The 19,355-nt window shown below is 43.7% G+C and overlaps 10 protein-coding genes across 10 annotated transcripts; 6 read left to right on the forward strand and 4 right to left on the reverse strand.

The window, feature by feature from the left end:
* Positions 1–309: 309 nt before the first annotated feature.
* L203_105748 (serine/threonine-protein phosphatase 2A activator 2) lies at positions 310–1,642 on the reverse strand (the record flags this gene model as incomplete). Its single annotated transcript, XM_066215115.1, has 5 exons — positions 310–407; positions 455–850; positions 906–1,102; positions 1,150–1,421; positions 1,472–1,642. The coding sequence occupies 5 exons, from the start codon at positions 1,640–1,642 to the stop codon at positions 310–312; spliced, it is 1,134 nt and encodes a 377-aa protein (XP_066071212.1).
* Positions 1,643–1,969: 327 nt separating this feature from the next.
* On the forward strand, positions 1,970–3,100 carry L203_105749 (uncharacterized protein; the record flags this gene model as incomplete). The annotated part of the gene is made up of 7 exons (XM_066215116.1): positions 1,970–2,008; positions 2,059–2,158; positions 2,213–2,228; positions 2,285–2,376; positions 2,429–2,804; positions 2,853–2,969; positions 3,022–3,100. 7 exons carry the CDS (start codon positions 1,970–1,972, stop codon positions 3,098–3,100), a joined length of 819 nt encoding a protein of 272 aa, XP_066071213.1.
* Positions 3,101–3,284: 184 nt separating this feature from the next.
* On the forward strand, positions 3,285–5,275 carry L203_105750 (uncharacterized protein; the record flags this gene model as incomplete). The annotated part of the gene is made up of 3 exons (XM_066215117.1): positions 3,285–4,700; positions 4,753–5,115; positions 5,174–5,275. The coding sequence occupies 3 exons, from the start codon at positions 3,285–3,287 to the stop codon at positions 5,273–5,275; spliced, it is 1,881 nt and encodes a 626-aa protein (XP_066071214.1).
* Positions 5,276–5,509: 234 nt separating this feature from the next.
* Positions 5,510–6,313, reverse strand: L203_105751 (uncharacterized protein; the record flags this gene model as incomplete). Its single annotated transcript, XM_066215118.1, has 5 exons — positions 5,510–5,850; positions 5,896–5,927; positions 6,000–6,090; positions 6,140–6,195; positions 6,246–6,313. The coding sequence occupies 5 exons, from the start codon at positions 6,311–6,313 to the stop codon at positions 5,510–5,512; spliced, it is 588 nt and encodes a 195-aa protein (XP_066071215.1).
* A 1,942-nt stretch (positions 6,314–8,255) lies between these two features.
* L203_105752 (uncharacterized protein) lies at positions 8,256–9,118 on the forward strand (the record flags this gene model as incomplete). Its single annotated transcript, XM_066215119.1, has 4 exons — positions 8,256–8,539; positions 8,589–8,735; positions 8,790–9,003; positions 9,056–9,118. 4 exons carry the CDS (start codon positions 8,256–8,258, stop codon positions 9,116–9,118), a joined length of 708 nt encoding a protein of 235 aa, XP_066071216.1.
* Positions 9,119–9,231: 113 nt separating this feature from the next.
* On the reverse strand, positions 9,232–10,668 carry L203_105753 (uncharacterized protein; the record flags this gene model as incomplete). Its single annotated transcript, XM_066215120.1, has 4 exons — positions 9,232–9,944; positions 10,009–10,266; positions 10,320–10,540; positions 10,589–10,668. The coding sequence occupies 4 exons, from the start codon at positions 10,666–10,668 to the stop codon at positions 9,232–9,234; spliced, it is 1,272 nt and encodes a 423-aa protein (XP_066071217.1).
* Positions 10,669–10,956: 288 nt separating this feature from the next.
* On the forward strand, positions 10,957–12,111 carry L203_105754 (uncharacterized protein; the record flags this gene model as incomplete). The annotated part of the gene is made up of 6 exons (XM_066215121.1): positions 10,957–11,086; positions 11,133–11,193; positions 11,317–11,479; positions 11,529–11,866; positions 11,991–12,033; positions 12,079–12,111. The coding sequence occupies 6 exons, from the start codon at positions 10,957–10,959 to the stop codon at positions 12,109–12,111; spliced, it is 768 nt and encodes a 255-aa protein (XP_066071218.1).
* Positions 12,112–12,400: 289 nt separating this feature from the next.
* L203_105755 (uncharacterized protein) lies at positions 12,401–13,596 on the reverse strand (the record flags this gene model as incomplete). Its single annotated transcript, XM_066215122.1, has 2 exons — positions 12,401–13,461; positions 13,506–13,596. 2 exons carry the CDS (start codon positions 13,594–13,596, stop codon positions 12,401–12,403), a joined length of 1,152 nt encoding a protein of 383 aa, XP_066071219.1.
* A 190-nt stretch (positions 13,597–13,786) lies between these two features.
* Positions 13,787–15,932, forward strand: L203_105756 (uncharacterized protein; the record flags this gene model as incomplete). Its single annotated transcript, XM_066215123.1, has 6 exons — positions 13,787–14,213; positions 14,263–14,591; positions 14,861–15,207; positions 15,263–15,456; positions 15,673–15,867; positions 15,919–15,932. The coding sequence occupies 6 exons, from the start codon at positions 13,787–13,789 to the stop codon at positions 15,930–15,932; spliced, it is 1,506 nt and encodes a 501-aa protein (XP_066071220.1).
* A 749-nt stretch (positions 15,933–16,681) lies between these two features.
* L203_105757 (2-isopropylmalate synthase) lies at positions 16,682–18,968 on the forward strand (the record flags this gene model as incomplete). Its single annotated transcript, XM_066215124.1, has 8 exons — positions 16,682–16,692; positions 16,741–16,877; positions 16,932–17,089; positions 17,145–17,224; positions 17,329–17,593; positions 17,647–17,719; positions 17,775–18,195; positions 18,248–18,968. 8 exons carry the CDS (start codon positions 16,682–16,684, stop codon positions 18,966–18,968), a joined length of 1,866 nt encoding a protein of 621 aa, XP_066071221.1.
* Positions 18,969–19,355: the final 387 nt, after the last annotated feature.

Below are 19,355 nucleotides of genomic sequence, written 5' to 3' on the forward strand. Positions count from 1 at the left end.
GATAAGGTGTAGCGACCTTGATAATAAGTTGACCTGATCCGTGTGTATAGAGAAAGAGATAGGATTGCACATTACACCGAGAAGAACTCGAAAAGTATCTGGTTTATTTACTCTTATGTCTGTAATCACTTACGCTAATGCCTACATCATCATCTTCGGCTTTGCTCCGTTTTCTAGTGTATTACCTTCAATGTCCTCCATTGACTCCCTATGTACGCCTTACGTCACGTGCTTGTATACAGATTGTGTTACATAAACACCGTATGTTTCAATCTACATGTCATTTCTATAGATTCCGCAGCTAGAGATTCAATCAAAAGGGATGGGTTTTATGCCTGGTCGATTTGCTAATGGAGTTACGCCTTGTATCGCATGAGCGTCTTGAGCAGCGGCAAATGCCGATGGCACTGGTACATATCAGCAAAAGAAGAAGCAAATACTGATCTGTACTCACCTGGGATACCACAGCAGTCCATGGCCCATCCTTTTTCTGAAGGATCATGAATATGTCCATGTTCATCGACTTGGGGCACACCTTCTTCTTCAAGAGCCTTCTTCAATTCTGGATCCTCTTCAGGAGTGGGGAATGGCAGCAAGCTGCCAAAAAGAGCGTGTTGCATGACCGGTAATTTGCCCAAGACTTCCGCCACATACATCTTCTTCATACCTTGGTTCACCTTGTCCCACGTCTTGACAGCTGAAATATCATCCAGCATTGGCGAGTGCCATCGCAGTGAAGCAGTCTTGATGGAATTGATAAACGAAATACAAGAGAGGTACATGTAGTCTTTGGAGAATTCTTCGAGGATTTCAGAGTCATGGATCGCCTTGGGTCGAAGATGCTTGTGATCTATATAAAAAAGTGTTGGTATTCCAGCAGCGAAATGCGATGAAGGTCTACGTACCCTTGAGTTGTGCACTACCCCATAAAAAGGGAAGGAAGTGATAGTCATCTAAGCCCCACACACCATGCGAGCCGGCAGGTTCAAGCCAATAAATCGACTGGAGATAGCGCATCACTTCAATATACTTCCAAAAAATACCCAAGACCAAGTAAGGGTAATCTTCTTTGCTAAACACCTCAAGCTTGGCAAGGCATAATCTAGAGAATGTCAGCCGTGTCGCCGTCAAGTTACGAACCAAATTCACAACCAACATAAAAAGTTTAACTCCATACCACTGCCATAGTCCACTCTTTGCTTATTTCCCCAAGATTCCTTGAAGTATACTTCTATTTCCGGTATTGCATCTTTTGGGAGACCAGGGATACGAGAATGCAATTCGTCTGAAGCATTCCCAATCTTATCATAAAAAGTCTTGAAAGCGGGATTCCCGAATCGAGAAAGTTTGTTATCCACTGGAGGTGTCGTCTGTGCAATTTGCAGTACAGAATCCAAGATGTTGATGATGGGTTGAGTGCGCTAAGGAAAATCCAACAGTAAGTTTTAGAAAACATGAGACTGTAACATACATTTGAGCCATTGCCAGCTTCTGACAGCTTTCTACCCACGACAACGGCATTCAGCTCATCGATAAAGTCGACAATATCATTGTGGGTTTTAGATCGCTGGAAAGCCGAGAGATGAGCTTTAGATAAGATGTGTTTTGTTGGTTGAAGATAAGATGATGTTTGAGCATCCATCGCCAGTAATGATTAATAAATGCTGAACAGAATAAGATAAAGCGTTGCAAGAAAGAGTTCAACCTCAAAAATAGTTCCGTTAAAGGTGTTATCTAATCTATTCAATGTTTGATATCCTTACATTTCAAGCCGATTATTCATGTCAAAACAAGGATCCATTGGAGATCTATCTTTGCCAACAGGATTAAGCGTGTTTAAGGAGCGTTACACAACTTTTGGATCGATCTGATCTGTAGATATAAAGAGTTCAATTTGTATCTCTCATTTCTTGCTTGATATATACAATTTATACAAACTCTGATAATTACCAATCATCTTGCTTTCAAAATGTCCGCCACAAACTACACTGATGCTGTCATGCTTTTTGTGCGTAACCTCATCTTCACAGTGGTATTGTGATTGAGATTTCAGTTTAGGGAGACTCACTCACCCAGGCTTGGTTTCCTGGTTCTTTTGCTCAACGAATGTCGGAGTTTTACCTAAGGAGAATGGACATTGTCAACCGTGGATTTGGAGGTGCGTAAGCTATAGGTATCGGTCGCCAGGTGTGGTTTATTAACAGGCCTAAAGGATACACCTCAAAGTGGTTAGTATACATGCGGCCTTCGGAGCCATTCGACGTGGGCTAAAGCAATTCACCAGGGCTATTCCAGTCTTTGAACAGATATTCGCAACCAAGGAGGATCGCCTCCAAGGCCGCGCGCAAGATGTCAAGTTGTTGATCATATGGTTTGGTGTGTTGAAAGCGGGTTAGCAATGCTTTAGGTCTGATGGCTTGCAAAACAGGGGCGAACGACGTTTGCTTGGTTCCGTCTCCCCAACATGTCCCACTTGAAGAATACAAGGCCAACACGAAGCGTATTGTGGATCTCGTTCAAAACCCTTCTTCACCTTATCATTCACCTAACACCAAAATCGTTCTGATTAATGCTCCACCCGTTATGGAGTCTGCTTGGATTGTTTCCAGGATCAAGACCTGGGAATCTTTCGGTAAAAAAGGACCTAAGCCAAGACAGGACAGGGATGTAAATGTGATTAAAGAATATGCAGAAGGCTGCAAGGAGGTAGGCGCTGAATTGGGTCTTCCGGTTGCGGATATTTGGACAGCAATCGTGGAAGCAGCAGGAGGGGAGAGTGACAAGCAATTGGCCCCCTACTTTCTGTGAGTAGCTTTCCTTGACGGTAGAGAGACTTTCTGAAGGATACCCAGCGATGGTCTCCATTTCAATTCTCAGGGGTATGCAGTACTTTTCAAAATTGTTTCTGCAGTAATTTGCGACAACTATCCTCATTTGAATCCTCAAGTTATGTCGATGAGGATGCCACAGTGAGTCTTTTGCGCTTAGCGAATTATATTGATCAGTTGCACGCCATGGTAGCTGGTCAGAAATAGCTGTAGATAACTATTCGATGGTGTTTGATCAGAAGAAGCAGAAACGTAACAATGGTGAGCTGTAAATTTTATAGAAAATATGGATTGTTTGTGTAGATGCGATAAAAAGTGGAGGTGTTGTTTGTTTCATCTTTACAAGTTTGACATTTGTTTTTCGTGTTTTTTTATTTATTTATTTTTCCCTTCCTAAAAGTAAATTAAACTAGAATTTTTCTCTTTCTTTTCTTAATCAACAGCTCAATTCTCCCCATGGTGCGACAAGAAGGACAATCCACCTACCTACCAAACCCACATTCCTTTCTCGTTCCTCAAGTAGAAGCAGTCCCTTCCCCAATCCCAAAAGTGGCATATGCACCCCCGGTCTTCCAAACCTTTCAGGACAGAAAAAGAGAGAGGGACATGGTTTTGAGAGCAAATTCAAACCATGTGAACCTATCAGAGCCATCATCATCACCATATCCTGTGTTTGCTCAAGTATACCGTTCTCCGTCACCTTTACCGATACCCCCCTCACCATCCACAGTTGCCATGATGGCTCCTCCAAGATTAGCAAGCGGTGCGCTTCCTACTCCTCCAGGAAGCTCAGGGATTTATATGCCACCTTCTGCTTCTCCATCTTTCTCATCATCACGTCCATTGCCACCACCTCGAACTCGTACCCCTCTTTCCGTCACTACTTCGGAATCCTCTTCTTCAACATGTACTTTCTCGTCTCCTCATACGTCCTCGCAGTCTGTACAAACGCCAACCACGGCACCTCTGTCTGCACAAGCAGAGCTTGACAGGTCTGATACAATCTCATCCGTGAAGTCATTGGACAGGAATTGTTTTAATACTCCTTCCAAAAGACCTTTGCCAAAGCCACCAGGTAAAATCAACCCTTCAAAAAGCTTGGACAGAGGCATATCCTCTGGTTTGGTAATGGAAGACAAAGTGCAAAAAAACAATAGAAAACAGCCATACACCGTTAGAGAGGAAAGTGAAGAAGAGTTTGATCAAGAATTCCAAAGTATGGACCTTGGCGATGCTTTTCTCAGCTCAGTATGTTCGGCACCATGGACGCCTGTACGGCCACAATCGCCGCAGGTACCCATTATTGTGGCTCCTTCGAACAATGGTCAACCATCATCACCTCTTGATCTTCAGTTTCCAGCGAAATTCACTTCTATACCAGTTAGTGATGTCTCGGATTCTGATTCTTCCCTAATCGCATCTGTGGGAGACGATAGCAAAGATGGATCTGACGTGACTCCGAAAGCCAAAAGAAAGCCAGCGGACCCATCGTCTCCCGGTATACAGATATCTGGTGCCCCCATAATCACTGTATCGTCTTCAAATACTGCGGACGAACCGGAACAGGGTGGTGAAATCAGTTTTGTGGTACCCACTATCAGTATAAGCCCTGAAAAACCTCAGACCGTTCATACTCCTTCTGCATCTATGACTTCACAATCACCTGCCCAACCCAGTCACACTCGTATACATCCAGGCAGTGCAATACTTTGTACAGGGTGTTCAAATCCTATCATAGGGCGTATCGTGAATGCAATGAATCAGAGGTGGCATCCGCAATGTTTTATGTGCGCAGAGTGTGGAGAACTGCTGGAACACGTTAGCAGTTTTGAGTTTGAAGGAAAAGCCTATTGCCATTTGGACTACCATGATGTAAGCATAATCCTTGTTCATTTGCGAACGTATTGTTGAAGACAGGAATCAGAAATTTGCCAATCGTTGTTTCCACTGCAAAACACCCATCGTAGAATCTAGATTCATTACTCTTAATGACGACATTCTTGGCCAACGATACTATCACGAACTTCACTTCTTTTGCTCTGAATGTGGCGACCCGTTTTTGGATCCATCAAAATCCTCGGCACCAGGGACGGAAAAGGAAAGAGGGGGTGCGGAGGAAGAAGACGGTGAAACGAACGACTTTGTCATTCATAAGGGGCATCCCTACTGTGAAAGTTGTCACCTGAGACTGCATAAACCAAAGTGCAAAGCTTGTGCGAAACCTATTCCTGATATTGCTATCAATGCAATGGGTGCTAAATGGCACAAAGAATGTTTTGTTTGCGTGGTAAGCGTTCATTGTTGTTTCTGTTTATGAATCTCACTTTAGCTGACTCTATCAACAGCAGTGTCATGGTGATTTCGGTAATAGTTTGTTCTTTCCCAAAGATGGTAAGGCATTCTGCACAACATGTTATGAGGATTTCGTTCTTTTGAACAGGCAATAAAATGCTAGATATTGCTAAAACGAATGACATCGGCTGCATGTAGGCATATTTGTAAAGAGCATAGAATGCATCATTTTTCACCACAGACTATCAAGTTGCAGAAAGATTTAAGCAGGTTTAGCGTTTATAGCAAGCCTTCTAGGATTGTTGGATAGGTGCAAGACCACGAAAGTAACCGATTCCCTGAGCTTCTTACTCATCTAACAATTATACTATGTAAGGCCCATCAAGATACTAGACCAAAGTATAGACGAGGTGAAGGTTGTCGTTTGGCTCCTGATCAGCGGAGTAAGCAGGCTTTGGGGTATCACCCGTCCATGAAAAATTACAACCAGGCAGTTCTGAAATGATGTTCTCTTCGTTAATTGCATCCACGATTTGAGTCTCAAGGCAGCAGCTATGAGCGACATCCACGTTAATCGATTTATTCAATGGAGGGCAGTTGGACAGGTCGTCGGAAACTGCGCTCACGAGTGAAGTGATGCATACGCGATGTTGTTCAACAAGCTTACTGCTGTTCTCGTCTGTGGCATTCATATACTGACAGTCATCTAAAACAGCTTGGGGAGTATCAGCTTATGATGAAGTCAGCTGGCATATGCACAATTGCAAGTACGCACCTTTCCACCCATTCAGAAAGTCAGTTTGAATGCTGTAAGTAGACGTACCCCCATTTGCTAATACCCAGGTAGTCTCGTCGTCACCACTTCATGGATGGTCATACGCAGCAAAAACGATCTCAAACTGCAGAATGATGAATTTCTTTGGGAATCCTTCGGGGATATAATAGCCGTTTATATCGTCCATGGGATGTGCTATAGATGTAAATAGACGTCCAATGTTATTGGCTCACAATCTACTTACTCATATGAGTGGCGTAATTGCTGCTTGTGGCATAGACACCATCCCAGCAGCCTGGACTATGACTTAGTCAGAGTTGTATACTGGATAGAGCTTCAAGGACGCTCACAAATGAACAACTTGGACAAGATTCCTTGAGCAAACGCTCTTTGGGAATCCAAAGCTACGTAAAATCATTACCGCCCCTGTAGCACTGAAATCATATGGCAGTATGATCTTTCACATTGCTCAACAAGACTTCTCGTCGTCGTGATTGACTGAGAATTTACGGATCAGAGTTGTTGGTAACCCTGTCCGCAGGGTTACTAACAACCGTGTTATAATTGTCTAGAAAAGAGTAAGTAGAAATACCAATGAGTGATTTCTGAAGTAGTGAAGAAAAGTCCTATTCAGACGGATAGGCACTACTGAGCCGGTAGGATATCGGTAGTGCATGCCAGCTACCCAACATGCAGAAAGGTCTTCTTGTACCGCCATGTGATACATTTTGCTAAAGTTTGCATCTCAGAAGCAAGGATACGATTGGAAGTAAAGTAGGATGAGCCATGGACTCGGTAAACATGCTGATTGATACCACCGGGCTGATGATGGGGTCCAAACGAGTCATGACAATGGATCGGCTGGTAGTCATGACAAAATAGTCGCTTGATCTGTTGCCCAATTTAATAATACTGCCAGATTTGCCAATATATGGTCCTTCATTTTGAATAGAGAGAGGATGTTGGCCGTTGTATTTGTTGCCCGGATTTGACGACGAGCTGAAACGCTTTCTGAAAATCACTGTTGTGCACACTGTAATGACCACAATCGCGATAATGGTAAGTACTGGAAACGCCTGCTCTCATTTCAAGTTTCCGCTCCACACTTCTCGTCCATCTTCATCCCTGTTCACAATGGCAGTGAGAGTGTCCTTGGTTGGTAGGCTGGCAAAGACAACGACAGAGAGCATTGGTGGTAGTGGAAGCGGCGTAAAAGTGGTCATTGCCAACAAATTCGAATGCTGGGCGTTGCGGACGAAAGGAATAGTTTCCCACGGTATTACCAGAAACACAAAAGTGGACGACAGAGGTGTATGTATAGGGAATATTCAGGGCGTTCTGGAAGGAGGCGACCGACGGGGTTATCCACTCTTTCAGAGGTTGTCTTTTTGTCTCAGTGTATGTTGATGTATACGATGAGATAGAAAAAAAGAAATAAAAGAAATAAATATATACAACGATTGAAATACGCTCAAAAACAAAACGAAAACCGCATCTACCTCTTGGATGGTCATCGGCTTTCACCTTTTGATCGTTCTGGCGGCGCATGCCGCATTTCTTCTATCCACTTTTCTTCGCAGCGTCGGCTCTGTGTGCAATTCTCACAGTTGTACATTTGAGCAATCAAAATGTATACCTGATCAAAAACTCCTGAGATGGCATACACATCCTTCCTTGACAATCGTTTGTGAACTGAAATTTCCAGTTGAGCGTTGAATGAGTTGACTGTCTTCCAAAAGTTACCATCCACAGCGCTTGTCCGACTGCCTACCATTACGACAGGGCTACAAGACTACAAGGGATCTCAGCTCAATGTGTAATCCAAATTTTGGAACAAGTCGTCTCTGAAGATGGGACCATTGGCTACACTTTTGCCGAAAGACTGGGTAAACAAAAGTCCATCCCTAATCAGGTCCCATCATTGTGCCTGAGTGTACCATTGAAAACAGAAAAGATCGACAGTCTGCAGACAACCAGCATAATGGCATGGGTGCCTGTCGATCAGCCGAATGTGTCACTCCTGAACGCCATCTCCACAAACAAACGGCATAAACACATTCCAAGGGCCAAAGAAAGAGATTGTATGGCTGAGAATCCGCTGCCCAACTCTTTTCCCGTTGCTTTGGTAACAGGGTATGATGTTCAGGCACGGGTATACACCCAGTTTTCAGCGATTGAAGACAATCACTCTCCCTTCGGTCCTGAATTCTCAAACAATCACCCTTATACACTTTTACATATCTTGAAAAGGTATAAAAAGCCCCTAAGCAAAGCCTCTCTTTTCCATTACAACCCAACTTATTCTTTCATTTACTCTGTACTAAATCCCATCTCAACTCAACATTACGCTCTTTATCGCAATGTTCACCAAGACCCTTGTTTCCTTCCTCTTTGTCCTTCCAGTAGTGTGGTCTGCTCCTGTTGCCGAATCTGTCCCAGATATCGGCAATTGGCCGGATGTTGGTCGTTCAGGCAATTCGTGGCCTCGAAGCTGCTCCGTTAGCAAGGTGGCAGTGCCTCTCGGTAATCAATCTAAACTTGTCGTTCCAAGCGGTGAAACCTCTTCCATAATTACGGTGGGACGTGGTATTCAAAACTACACTTGCACGTCTGGAGCGTATGTCTCTGTTGGTGCTCTTGCCAAGTGAGTCCTTAATAATGTCTTCGTTCCTGTATTGACGTCTTGCCTGTAGCCTTTACGATGTTTCTTGCCTCTTTACTGGCACTGCTGGTCATGTCGATCCTGCCACTATCAGCTCCGTCTTGCCTCAAAAGGCCTTCAGTTATCTTTCTTACCCCGACACCTCTAACCTGCCTGTGGCTATTCACCACCTCTTCATGTAAGTGATACCTGAACTGCATTGGGCGATAGGGTAGGCCTAATCGAGTGTCAGCAACACCCCTGGTTCCACTACTGCTGGAGCTATCTCACCTGAGTTCGTGGGTTCGAACGACAAGGTTGTGGTCAGCAAGATCAATGCTCTCAGCGACCCTAAGAACCCTGCCGACAACGTGCCCTGGCTTCAGCTTGCTGCTCTTAATGGCCAAGGAACCTTGTCTAAGAGCGTTTTCCGTCTTAACACCATCAAGGGGCAGCCCCCATCTTCTGTAAGTTTGTCCATTACCCTAGTTGAAATATTTCAAAACTTACACGCAATAGTGTTCTAACGAAGGCGAGCACTTGAGTGTCCAATATGCTGCCATGTACTGGTTCACCAAGTGATTATTGAATTTATAATTGTATATAACGGACAACATCAGTTTTTGCGATAAGGATGAATGTATTGCCCTTTCCCTTTGATGATTTCTTTTATTTAAGTCTGTTCCCCATCCTGATCAAGTGTCAGCATCCAATAAATGCCATTCTTCGTTCATTTCTTCCTTGTCCTCTGTTGAGGTGGTGTCAAAGCTCCACCTTTCCTGCTCAGCTTTAAGAACAGTATGCACCACTTTTGCTACATCCAGACCGAATCCAACATGTTTCAATATGAAGCGTCCTCCAGGGCTATGCGACTTATGACCCAAAGTTGGACTTAAGGTGATCGCATGGATAAGTTGTAGGACAGACGTTGGTGAGATGAGGCTAGAGTCAGAAGGGTTATGCCTCGACCGTGGATTGATTGATTGACTGGCTTCCTCATCTGATCTTTCCAATAACACCTTTTTTGTTTCTTGAATGCCAATTCCAGATACGTCTTGGGACCAAGCAAGATAAGCGACGGAAAACGAGAACAGAGCAAAAGAAATAAGGAATTGCTTATGTTTGCTAGCAGATTTAGCTACTATGACTGATATTGCTGGATGAAGAGGAGACTTGGATGACGGTGTAATATTCGAACTCTTGATTTTGTTGGATACAGAAGCGTTACTGGGCATCCACAAAACATGTTTATCTCTCCATTTAGTTGTAGAGACGAAGGGCAAGTTGGCCTTCACGACAGGGCGACCTATATGTCGCTTTGATGTTGGAGGGGATATTGGGGTGAAGGGGAGAGTGATCGAAAGATATGTAGTGATCAGAGACAGGAGGTGTAGGGTATGAGAGATTGCTGCATTTATATGCACAACAGGATGTACTACACACTCAGCTGTGTTTGTATCGTTTACACTTACATCGAAAAGCTTCTGGTAATGGGAGGATTAATCCTGCTATTTCCCAAGCTCCAGATCGGTGTTGTTTAAGCCCGAAAACATCGACAGCTTCTCGGATCAGTACTTGACGAGCGTGTATTATACGAGATTCAGTATCTCGTAGTTGAAATTGAATGTTTTTCAGAGAAGTTTGCAAACGAAGGGCCGGAGGCGAAGCTTCAGCTGCTGCAAGAGCTCTGTAGCGAATCTTGACGGCATTGTCAGACACATACTTGCTTACTGATTTGACGTCAGTAGAAATAAATAAAATCGCTGGCTTCTGAACAATTTACTTGAAGAAATCATCCTTTCTCGTTCTGCAATCTTTTCCCGGACGATGACACAGCTCTTTTCTCTTGCCGCAACCTCTGCTCGAAGCTCCCTCCAAGCAGCGGTACCCGGCCCAGATCCCGTATTCAGACTCGATGGGCCTTGGACCAAAGCTTGTGATTGCTGGATAGTAAGATCTATGCGTGCTTGTAGATTTCTCAAAAGCTCTTTGTGCAAAGCGATGCTTGATAATTATGAGTACTTTCCCTGTATGCTGGAAATTGAAGCTCACCCTTCGCGAAGGCATGATTGACAATATAAAGGGTTTTGCTTCAACTGACAGCACGGGCAGCTTGATAGTATAGACTGCATTACTCGAGGTTGGAATTCAGCCCGCTGGTTATTTCACTTCAGACATGATCGAGATAAGTGTTACATCATCACTTATTCGTGCCAGGACGTAATTACGTAATTCAAATGGAGTTGGATTGATGTCCGCTGGGAGTTGAACAACAACAAAACCTGCAAGCTGAAGGACAATGTCATTAAGGTTGCATTGTTTTGATTTTTCACTCTCAAACACTTTTTGTTCTTTCTCAAACGTCACGTATCACTACGATCACAAGAAGACGCTTTACCAGCAATCACACTTATAACTCCATGCACAGCGGAGGAGGATACGATGTGGGCTATGTCTTTCGACACCCAATATTTCTTGTCACCTTTATCATTGCCATCCCTTCGTGGATCATTGCTTTCGCAGGCCAATGTGCTGCTGAGGCAAAGTATTGTGGGCCATTTTCATCAATAATATGGAAAAGCCTGACCCGAAGAAGCCTCCAGTAACAGCCATGCGCCAGTAGCAGGTACACTGTGGTTTACAATCTGGTTAGAGCTGTGAGCTATAATTTGTTACAAGAGCGCCCTTGTAGCATGCTAACCACCTTTTTTGCTGAATGAAGCGCAATCATTGTTGGCTTGTTGTAAGTGATATCAAACAGAACTGGTCTAATTGATCAGTCTTTGTCTTGCCTCGGATGGCATTGCTTTTTATCGATTTCAACTATCCATTTTTTTGGCAATTGCCACTGCGCTCGCCATCTTTGGTGTACAATTTCTCTTCCAATCACCCGGATCTTTCATTGCAACTGGCGTTGGATGGCTGCTATTGACCATAGTTAATGTAAGCAGTTTATATACCTTTAGATTCTTCGAACGACTCACTTTTCTAGCTCATATGGCTTCTCTACCTGACGTCTGAGCAGGACACGTTCATTTACAGTCTTCTAAACTCTGGCGGTAATGGTGGTCTTTCCGGTAACAGGCGAATTGGCGGTCCTGTACGACGTGATTCGACTGCAGGATACGGAGGGGGCGAAATGGGTATGGGAGGAAGCATTGGAGGCATGGGTAGAGGCATCTCGTCTAATAATATGAATGGTGGAGGATATGCTCCAGCAGCGACTGAAGGCACACCTCAAAAAGCATCAGCTGTAATACGGGATAATTACAATGCCGGGACACATGTCACTGGACAGGAGGACGTTGCAACTTTTAAACAGCGTGCAAAGTGAGTCCCATCAACTCTGGACTCAACTAACATTCAGGGCACTTTACGCATATTCAGCGTCCCCCGATGATCCTAATGAAGTTTCTTTCATGAAAGGAGAAGTTCTTGAAGTGCTCGACGGTAGCGGCAAGTGGTATCAAGTTCGGACATCATCAGGTGCCACAGGTGTACGTGCAACCAGCTGGAGTCATATCTTCGCTAATGTGCGACAGATTGCGCCTTCCAACTACCTTGTCATGCTTTGAGGTCTGCGAATTATGTGACAAATGAAATGAACCAAACGCAATTATGTTATTAGGAAATATGTCTACATTCCGTCACTCTATACCCACAGATGGTGGTCACCATCTATGATGATGCAGCACTTATAGTACATGTATGATCAAATTTTACAAAACGCAATCCAGCGCGCTCTCTCTCCTTTATCTTATTGTGTGAAATCGTTTTTCCCTCGTCCATGTAAACCTGACGAATTTATATCTAAAGTTTGGGAGTAAGATGATTTACCGGCGATTAACCCCTTTTTTATCATTACTATTGGCTTGTTACCGTTGTTCCATTTGTTATCGCTTCTTCGCCAAAAGGGGCAGCAACCAGCGAAGCAAAGTCAACGCCTACTCGAGAAAAGGACATGGCACAATATCCTAGCTGTATTAAGATTGAGGATGATGAAGCTGAATCGTGTGATAATTGGGGCACGTATGACTCAACAAGAATAATAACTTCAGCAATAGCTTGATGAACAAATGAGGTGATTTGTGGGATGGACTCTGGTGAATCAATGAAAATGGCAGTGAATTGAGAGATAATGTCATAGACATGTTCGCGGAAAAGGTCGATATATTCGCGCATGTAACGTATGGGATCAGTCCTATCCCTTTCTATTTGAACAAGTTGAACTCTAAAGTTGTGGTATCTGCTTGAGATGAAGACCAAGCCTAGTTCCGTTTCGTCCAAGACGTCGAGTCGACGAAGGAAAGCCACAGTTTTAATAAGAGCAGGCAGTTTTACAGGCTCTCTTAATAGGCTGAGCAATTGAGCTATCATAAGGTCCAAGACACCTTTCGCTTCTTGAGCAACATCCTGTACTAGGCTAATCTTATACTTTTGCTCTATTGATTTTGAGTGAGCCAATAGCTCCATCGCTTCTTGGTAATAGCCATTTCTGACGCACGTCATCATAAGTTGCGGTAGCTCTAGTAAATCAAGGAGCTTGTCCTGGTGTTCTTGAACAAGAGAAGCTTTGCTGCGTAGAGCTTGTATTTGGTTGGTTGATGAAGCAAAAGTACGGCACTCCTCTTCCAGGGATGGAATAGAGTTTACTAGACATTCTAGTGACTTGGAAAAGTCACCAAATGTTGAATTGACTGCAGAAGAGCATTCATGGACTGATATAAACGTGGGATATTCTCGATAACACAAGTTTATAAGGTCGGACTCGATGGTGGATGTTTCGACGGCGATGAGAGAGGGCTGGCACTGGAGTTCTGGGAGGGATAAGGACAACAAGTAGTCAATATATAAGTTGGCTGAAGATGATGTGATATCTGTTGAAGTTGACATCTGTAACATTTGAACGATGGATACCTGGTCCTCTATTTTGTGTTTAGAGCTTGTAACCAAACTTTTTCGGACGTACCAGCCGATTTCCTCTGAACCTCTTCCAAGAGCGTCTCATTGGCTTGGCTTCTATATATAGCATTGTCATTGCCTTTCTCTGACTTCTCCATCTTGATATCTCTAGTAATTTGAAGTTGAAGAATAATCCTAGTCTTCTAATTGTTGGCAGTGCAACTTGAAACAGAACACGTGACTGTCACGTGGCTTTGAGCCGAGTTAGGTTCGGAAGCTTGACTTTTTTCTCTCGCCCAATCATGCAAATTTGTTTTCAAAACATCTTTTCGTTTTACAGCACTCAAAATGCTCCCTCCAAACATCTTTATATCACCGAAGATAGCAGGAGTGAAGCGCTTCAACACCTCAGCTCGCGCTATTCAGAAGGAAATTATCATGAACCGCTATTCTAGGACTATAACCCAGCCTAAAGCGCAAGGCGCATCACAGGTAAGCATCCCAGCCCTCAGAACTCGATTGACCCTCTTCAGGCCATGCTGTACGCAACAGATGGTGTTGATAATGATCAGGATTTTAACAAAGCCATGGTGGGCGTTGCCAGTGTCTGGTACGAGGGTAATCCGTGCGTATCAATTGAGATGGACATCACTTATAGTCAGATGTAACCGACATATATTGGGACTGGGCCAGAGAGTCAAAAAATCACTGGTAGAGGCTGGAATCATTGGATACCAGTTTGGTACTGTCGGTGTCTCCGATGGGATTAGTATGGGTACTTCAGGAAGTAGGTACATGTCACCATGACTGTCACTAATAATTAGTGTCGTATTCCCTTCAATCCCGAGATCTCATTGCCGATTCTGTTGAGACTGCTGCAGGAGGACACTGGCTTGACGGTATGGTTGTTATACCTGGATGCGATAAAAATATGCCTGGTACCTTAATTGCTCTTGGTCGACTCAATCGACCTGGTATGATGGTGTACGGAGGTACAATACGCCCGGGATATTGTAGAGGCGAAACTTTAGACATTGTGTCTGCTTTCCAGAGCTACGGTCGCTACCTACAAGAAGGCCAAACACCCGAAGCTGAAAAACGAAGATATGACACAGTCCGAAATGCTTGTCCAGGTTCTGGGGCTTGTGGAGGGGTTAGTTTACTTTTAAATGACTGGAGCTGACGTTCAGATGTACACTGCCAACACTATGGCGTCTGCTACTGAAGCTCTGGGCATGACTATATCTGGGTCATCTTCCTTTCCAGCCGAATACCCGGAGAAGTTTGCGGAGTGTGATGCTGTTGGAGGGGTCATGCGTAAGCTACTGGAGGACAACATCCTTCCTCGACAAATCATGACTAGGAAAGCGTTTGAAAACGCTATGGTAAGCACACAATCATATTTGCTCCGCTGATCTTCAGTCCCTTACTATGGCTCTTGGTGGCTCTACCAATGCCGTGCTCCACCTGATTGCTATTGCTAAATCCGTTGGAATTAACCTTACTATCGATGATTTCCAAGCTGTTTCTGATCGTGTCCCTCTTCTTGCCGACCTCAAGCCTAGCGGCAAATATGTGATGGAAGATGTCAACACCATCGGAGGTACTCCTTCCGTTATTCATTATCTTATCAAAAATGATATCATGACCGGCGACGAGTTAACTATCACTGGAAAGACTTTGGGAGAAAATTGTGATCGATGGGTGGAGAAACATGGTAGTAAGTGGGAAGGACAGAAGATTTTGCGTCCTATCAGTGACCCAATCAAGTCTACTGGACATATCAGGTGAGTACCCGAAGGAAGGTTGTTGCTGACCATAAAGAATTTTACGCGGCAATCTTGCTCCTGGTGGTGCAGTATCTAAAATCACCGGGAAAGAGGGATTGCAGTTCACCGGGAAATGCCGCGCATTTGACGATGAAGAGAGCTTTGTGAAAGCCGTTGAAAATGGATCCATTAAGAAGGGCGAGAAGACTGTAGTTGTTCTACGATACCTTGGTCCCAAAGGCGGTCCAGGTGAGCGTGTCATTTAATTGGGTTATGCTAATGTTTAGGTATGCCTGAAATGCTTAAACCTACCAGTTTGATTATGGGTGCTGGTCTAGGTTACGATGTGGCATGCGTAACTGATGGAAGATTCAGTGGAGGGTGAGTGGCTACTAGACGAATTGTATGCTGATTAGAACAGGTCTCATGGTTTTGTTGTTGGGCACATTGTACCTGAAGCTCAAGTCGGAGGTCCTATTGCTCTAGTTCGGGATGGCGACATCATTTTCATAGATGCTGTAGCCAACACCCTTGAAGTTGACATCTCTGATGAGGAAATGTTAACAAGAAAAGCAAAATGGACTGCTCCCCCCCTAAAACACTCTCAAGGGACTTTGTTCAAATATGCGCAAGCTGTCACTGATGCTTCGAATGGTTGCGGTAAGTAACCACCATCCTTCCAATTAATGCATTCTGCTCATCTCTACTTAGTGACTGATGCTTGATTCTTGTCGACTGGAAACCGTGGGTCCAAAAAAACACTATAGTCCATCATAGGCTATTTCTTTGTACATATAAAAGAAGTAGACCCTTAGGGACCAGTACAAGCTATCATATTCAATGATCCTTGGAGTGATGATTGTATTAGTTAGGTTGCACAACCTGTCATATATTGCCGTCACTTTAGTCACAAACCGCAGTGTTCAAATCACTGTGCAAGTTGCATTGTTTCTGTGTCCCTCGTTCAAGTTACATTTTCTCATCTTTGAGGAGTCGGTGTAGAGATTTGAATTGAAGATGCAATTTTTTCTATAATTCGAGACAGTGCGTGTCAGCTTGCAACTTGATTTGCAATAGCATCCAGGTGATCTTGAAATGTCGAATATATGTCGATTATCAATCATATATCGCATACTCAACTACGACTTGACCATTAATGAATTGGATAAAAATAAACCGTTCTCATTTGTGGGAAATATTTGACGACTGAATAGTGTCAGAAGCAGATAGGCTTGCGGAGTAACTGGCACGTCTAACTAGGTGTCACGTAGCATAGTTCCATAAACATTCATGTTTATAGTTTACCATATGCCTTGCAATATCTATAAATGGAGTCAAATCCTTGATAAGTAGTATATGTCACGTGATATATAATCCTATCCTGTCATGAATCGATTATATTCAGATTACACATGATTCTTCGAAAAAAGCTTTATCATTTTTCTATCTTTGAAAATACCAGTAAAAAGACAGAATGCCCATGCTGTAGGTCTTTTTATTCTATAAGAGTAATGTATTTGATGATTTGTATAGTTCGGATCCCTCCAAGCGATACTGCCCCTTTAAACCAGCCCCTTTACCTAACCGTACTTGGCCGGACAAGAGTCATCACAGAGCACCCATCTGGCTCAGTACAGATCTAAGAGATGGGAACCAAAGCCTTGCCAATCGTGAGTGTTTAGCTTTCCGATATATTTGACTGTGTTTTATTAACATATCTATAGCAATGACCAACCAGCAGAAGCTTCGTTTCTTCAGACATCTTGTGCAGATTGGATTCAAAGAAATAGAAGTGGCATATCCTGCTGCCTCTGAGACAGACTTTCAGTTTGTTCGCGACCTTATACGGAAGGATGAAGTTCCTGACGATGTATGGATACAAGTAAATACATGTTTTTCAGTTAACCTACGTCCCTGGTACTGATAGACCGCTTTAGGTTCTGACTCCTGCTCGAGCTGATCTCATCAAGAAAACTTTTGAAGCTGTTGCTGGTCTAAAGAATGTCATAATCCATATGTACAATGCTACATCATGCCTTTTTAGGGAGGTCGTTTTCAACAATGACCGCGAAGAGACTATAAGGCAAGTCATCACCAAAAATCCACAGCTAATCATTCTAGGCTTGCTACGGATCATACAAATTTGATAAGAGAGCTTGCCGAACAGTATGCCGTTTCGCATGGGACCAACTTCCGTTACGAATACTCGCCCGAAACATTCTCTCAAACAGACACCCCATACGCAATCGAAGTGTGCGAAGCGGTAAAAAAGACTTGGTTGGCTGGAATAAACAGCGTATGGGCAGATGGGCGCCGTGAAGAACGCATTATTTTCAATCTACCTGCCACAGTGGAGATATCTACCCCAAATTGCTTCGCAGACCAGGTCAGTACAATTGCTATTCAATCTTATTGGAGGTATCTAAAATCGTTCAAAAGGTCGAGATGTTTTGTAGCCGGATTTCTGAACGAGACAAGTGCATTATAAGTCTTCACACACATAACGACCGAGGTATGTTTCTCGTACATTACTTATGAGATATACGAACCTGATATATCAAACATAGGTTGTGCAGTGGCTGCTGCTGAGCTTGGCGTTCTTGCTGGTGCTGATCGTATTGAAGGCACAATTCTTGGAAATGGCGAGCGTACCGGAAATGTTGACCTCGTCACTCTTGCGCTTAATTATTATTCTCAAGGTATTACTCCCAACCTTGATTTCTCCGACATGTACTCTGTTGTAGATACTGTCACTGAGTGTACTGGTCTCCCAGTCCATCCGCGGCATCCATATGCTGGAGAGCTCGTTTTTACCGCCTTTTCTGGCAGTCATCAAGATGCTGTTAAAAAAGGGTTTGAAGCCCAGAACACAAGAGAAAAAACAGGAGACAAGCTCTGGAACATGCCTTATCTTCCTATTGATCCTGCCGATGTTGGATGCACTTATGAAGCTGTTATTCGAGTTAATTCACAATCTGGAAAGGGAGGGTGAATTATGCTTTTCAGGAAGAATTCAACAGTTTGCTGACACACCTTGTAGTATTGCTTACATTGTCAAGTCGGCTCTCTCCCTAGATCTTCCACGACGAATGCAGATTGCGTTCTATAAGGTTATCCAAGAGCGCTCAGAGGTAACTGGCAAGGAAATGACATCGAAGGACATCACGACCGCTTTCCGTCAAACATATCACCTGGGTGGTTCCATATATGACGGTCGGCTCGTTCTCAAATCTTTTGCCGCAGTTGATTTGCATTCCTCAAAGCCTAATTCCGCTACTGGAACTCCTGATCTTTCTCCTGGTCGCTCTAGATCTCAAACGCGCATGGCCCCTCTCAATCTTCTTAGTGATAGTATAGCTGAGTCGAGCCCTGATCGTAACCTTGATGGTGATCTCCCTTCATCATCTAAGCGTCTTACGGCTAAGGTTATAGTTGATGGCAAGGTTTATGAAATATCTGGTAAGGGTAATGGCCCTCTCTCATCATTTCTCAATGCTTTGCAGAGTGACTTAGGGATTGTTCTCTCAATACGAGAATACACTGAGCACGCAGTTGGAGCTGGCTCTGACGTAAAAGCAGCTACTTATGTAGAACTTATCCCATCAACTGTGGATGCCAAAGACAAGTCCCAAGGAGGTTTTTGGGGTGTTGGTGTTGACGTTGACATCACTGCAAGCGGTCTCAAAGCTGTAGTCAGCGCTGCCAATGGATTTTTGAGCCAACAACCCATCGTTGTTGGGGAGGGTCTTGACAAAATTTAACGTAGATACAATAAAATTCAAAAACATACAAAGAAATTGTGCTTTGGCATGAATTGAATATTGCTCTTGTCGTTTACTTTCAGGTGCAATCTGATAAAATTACCTTCTTCCTTCATAGGCATCTCACATCAGCGAGAGCTTATTGCTGAACATTTCATCTTCATATTGGTCCGTATTTATGACTAGCCAGACATAGATTGCTGCATAATTGACTAGTGTCTCGTGAGAATTTGTTTCTCTTATCGACATATTGTCAGAAACACAGCAAGCAAGGATGGTGGAGGTTGTGTGTCGGGTTGGATACACTGGACAGGTGAAGATGTGTATAAGGATAGACAACCCAGAGACACAACCCCAGAGAATGAATCTAGCTTTCTGTCTCTATAT

This window comes from Cryptococcus depauperatus, chromosome 7 (assembly GCF_001720195.1).
Source record: "Cryptococcus depauperatus CBS 7841 chromosome 7, complete sequence".
In the NCBI taxonomy this organism is placed as follows: domain Eukaryota; kingdom Fungi; phylum Basidiomycota; class Tremellomycetes; order Tremellales; family Cryptococcaceae; genus Cryptococcus; species Cryptococcus depauperatus.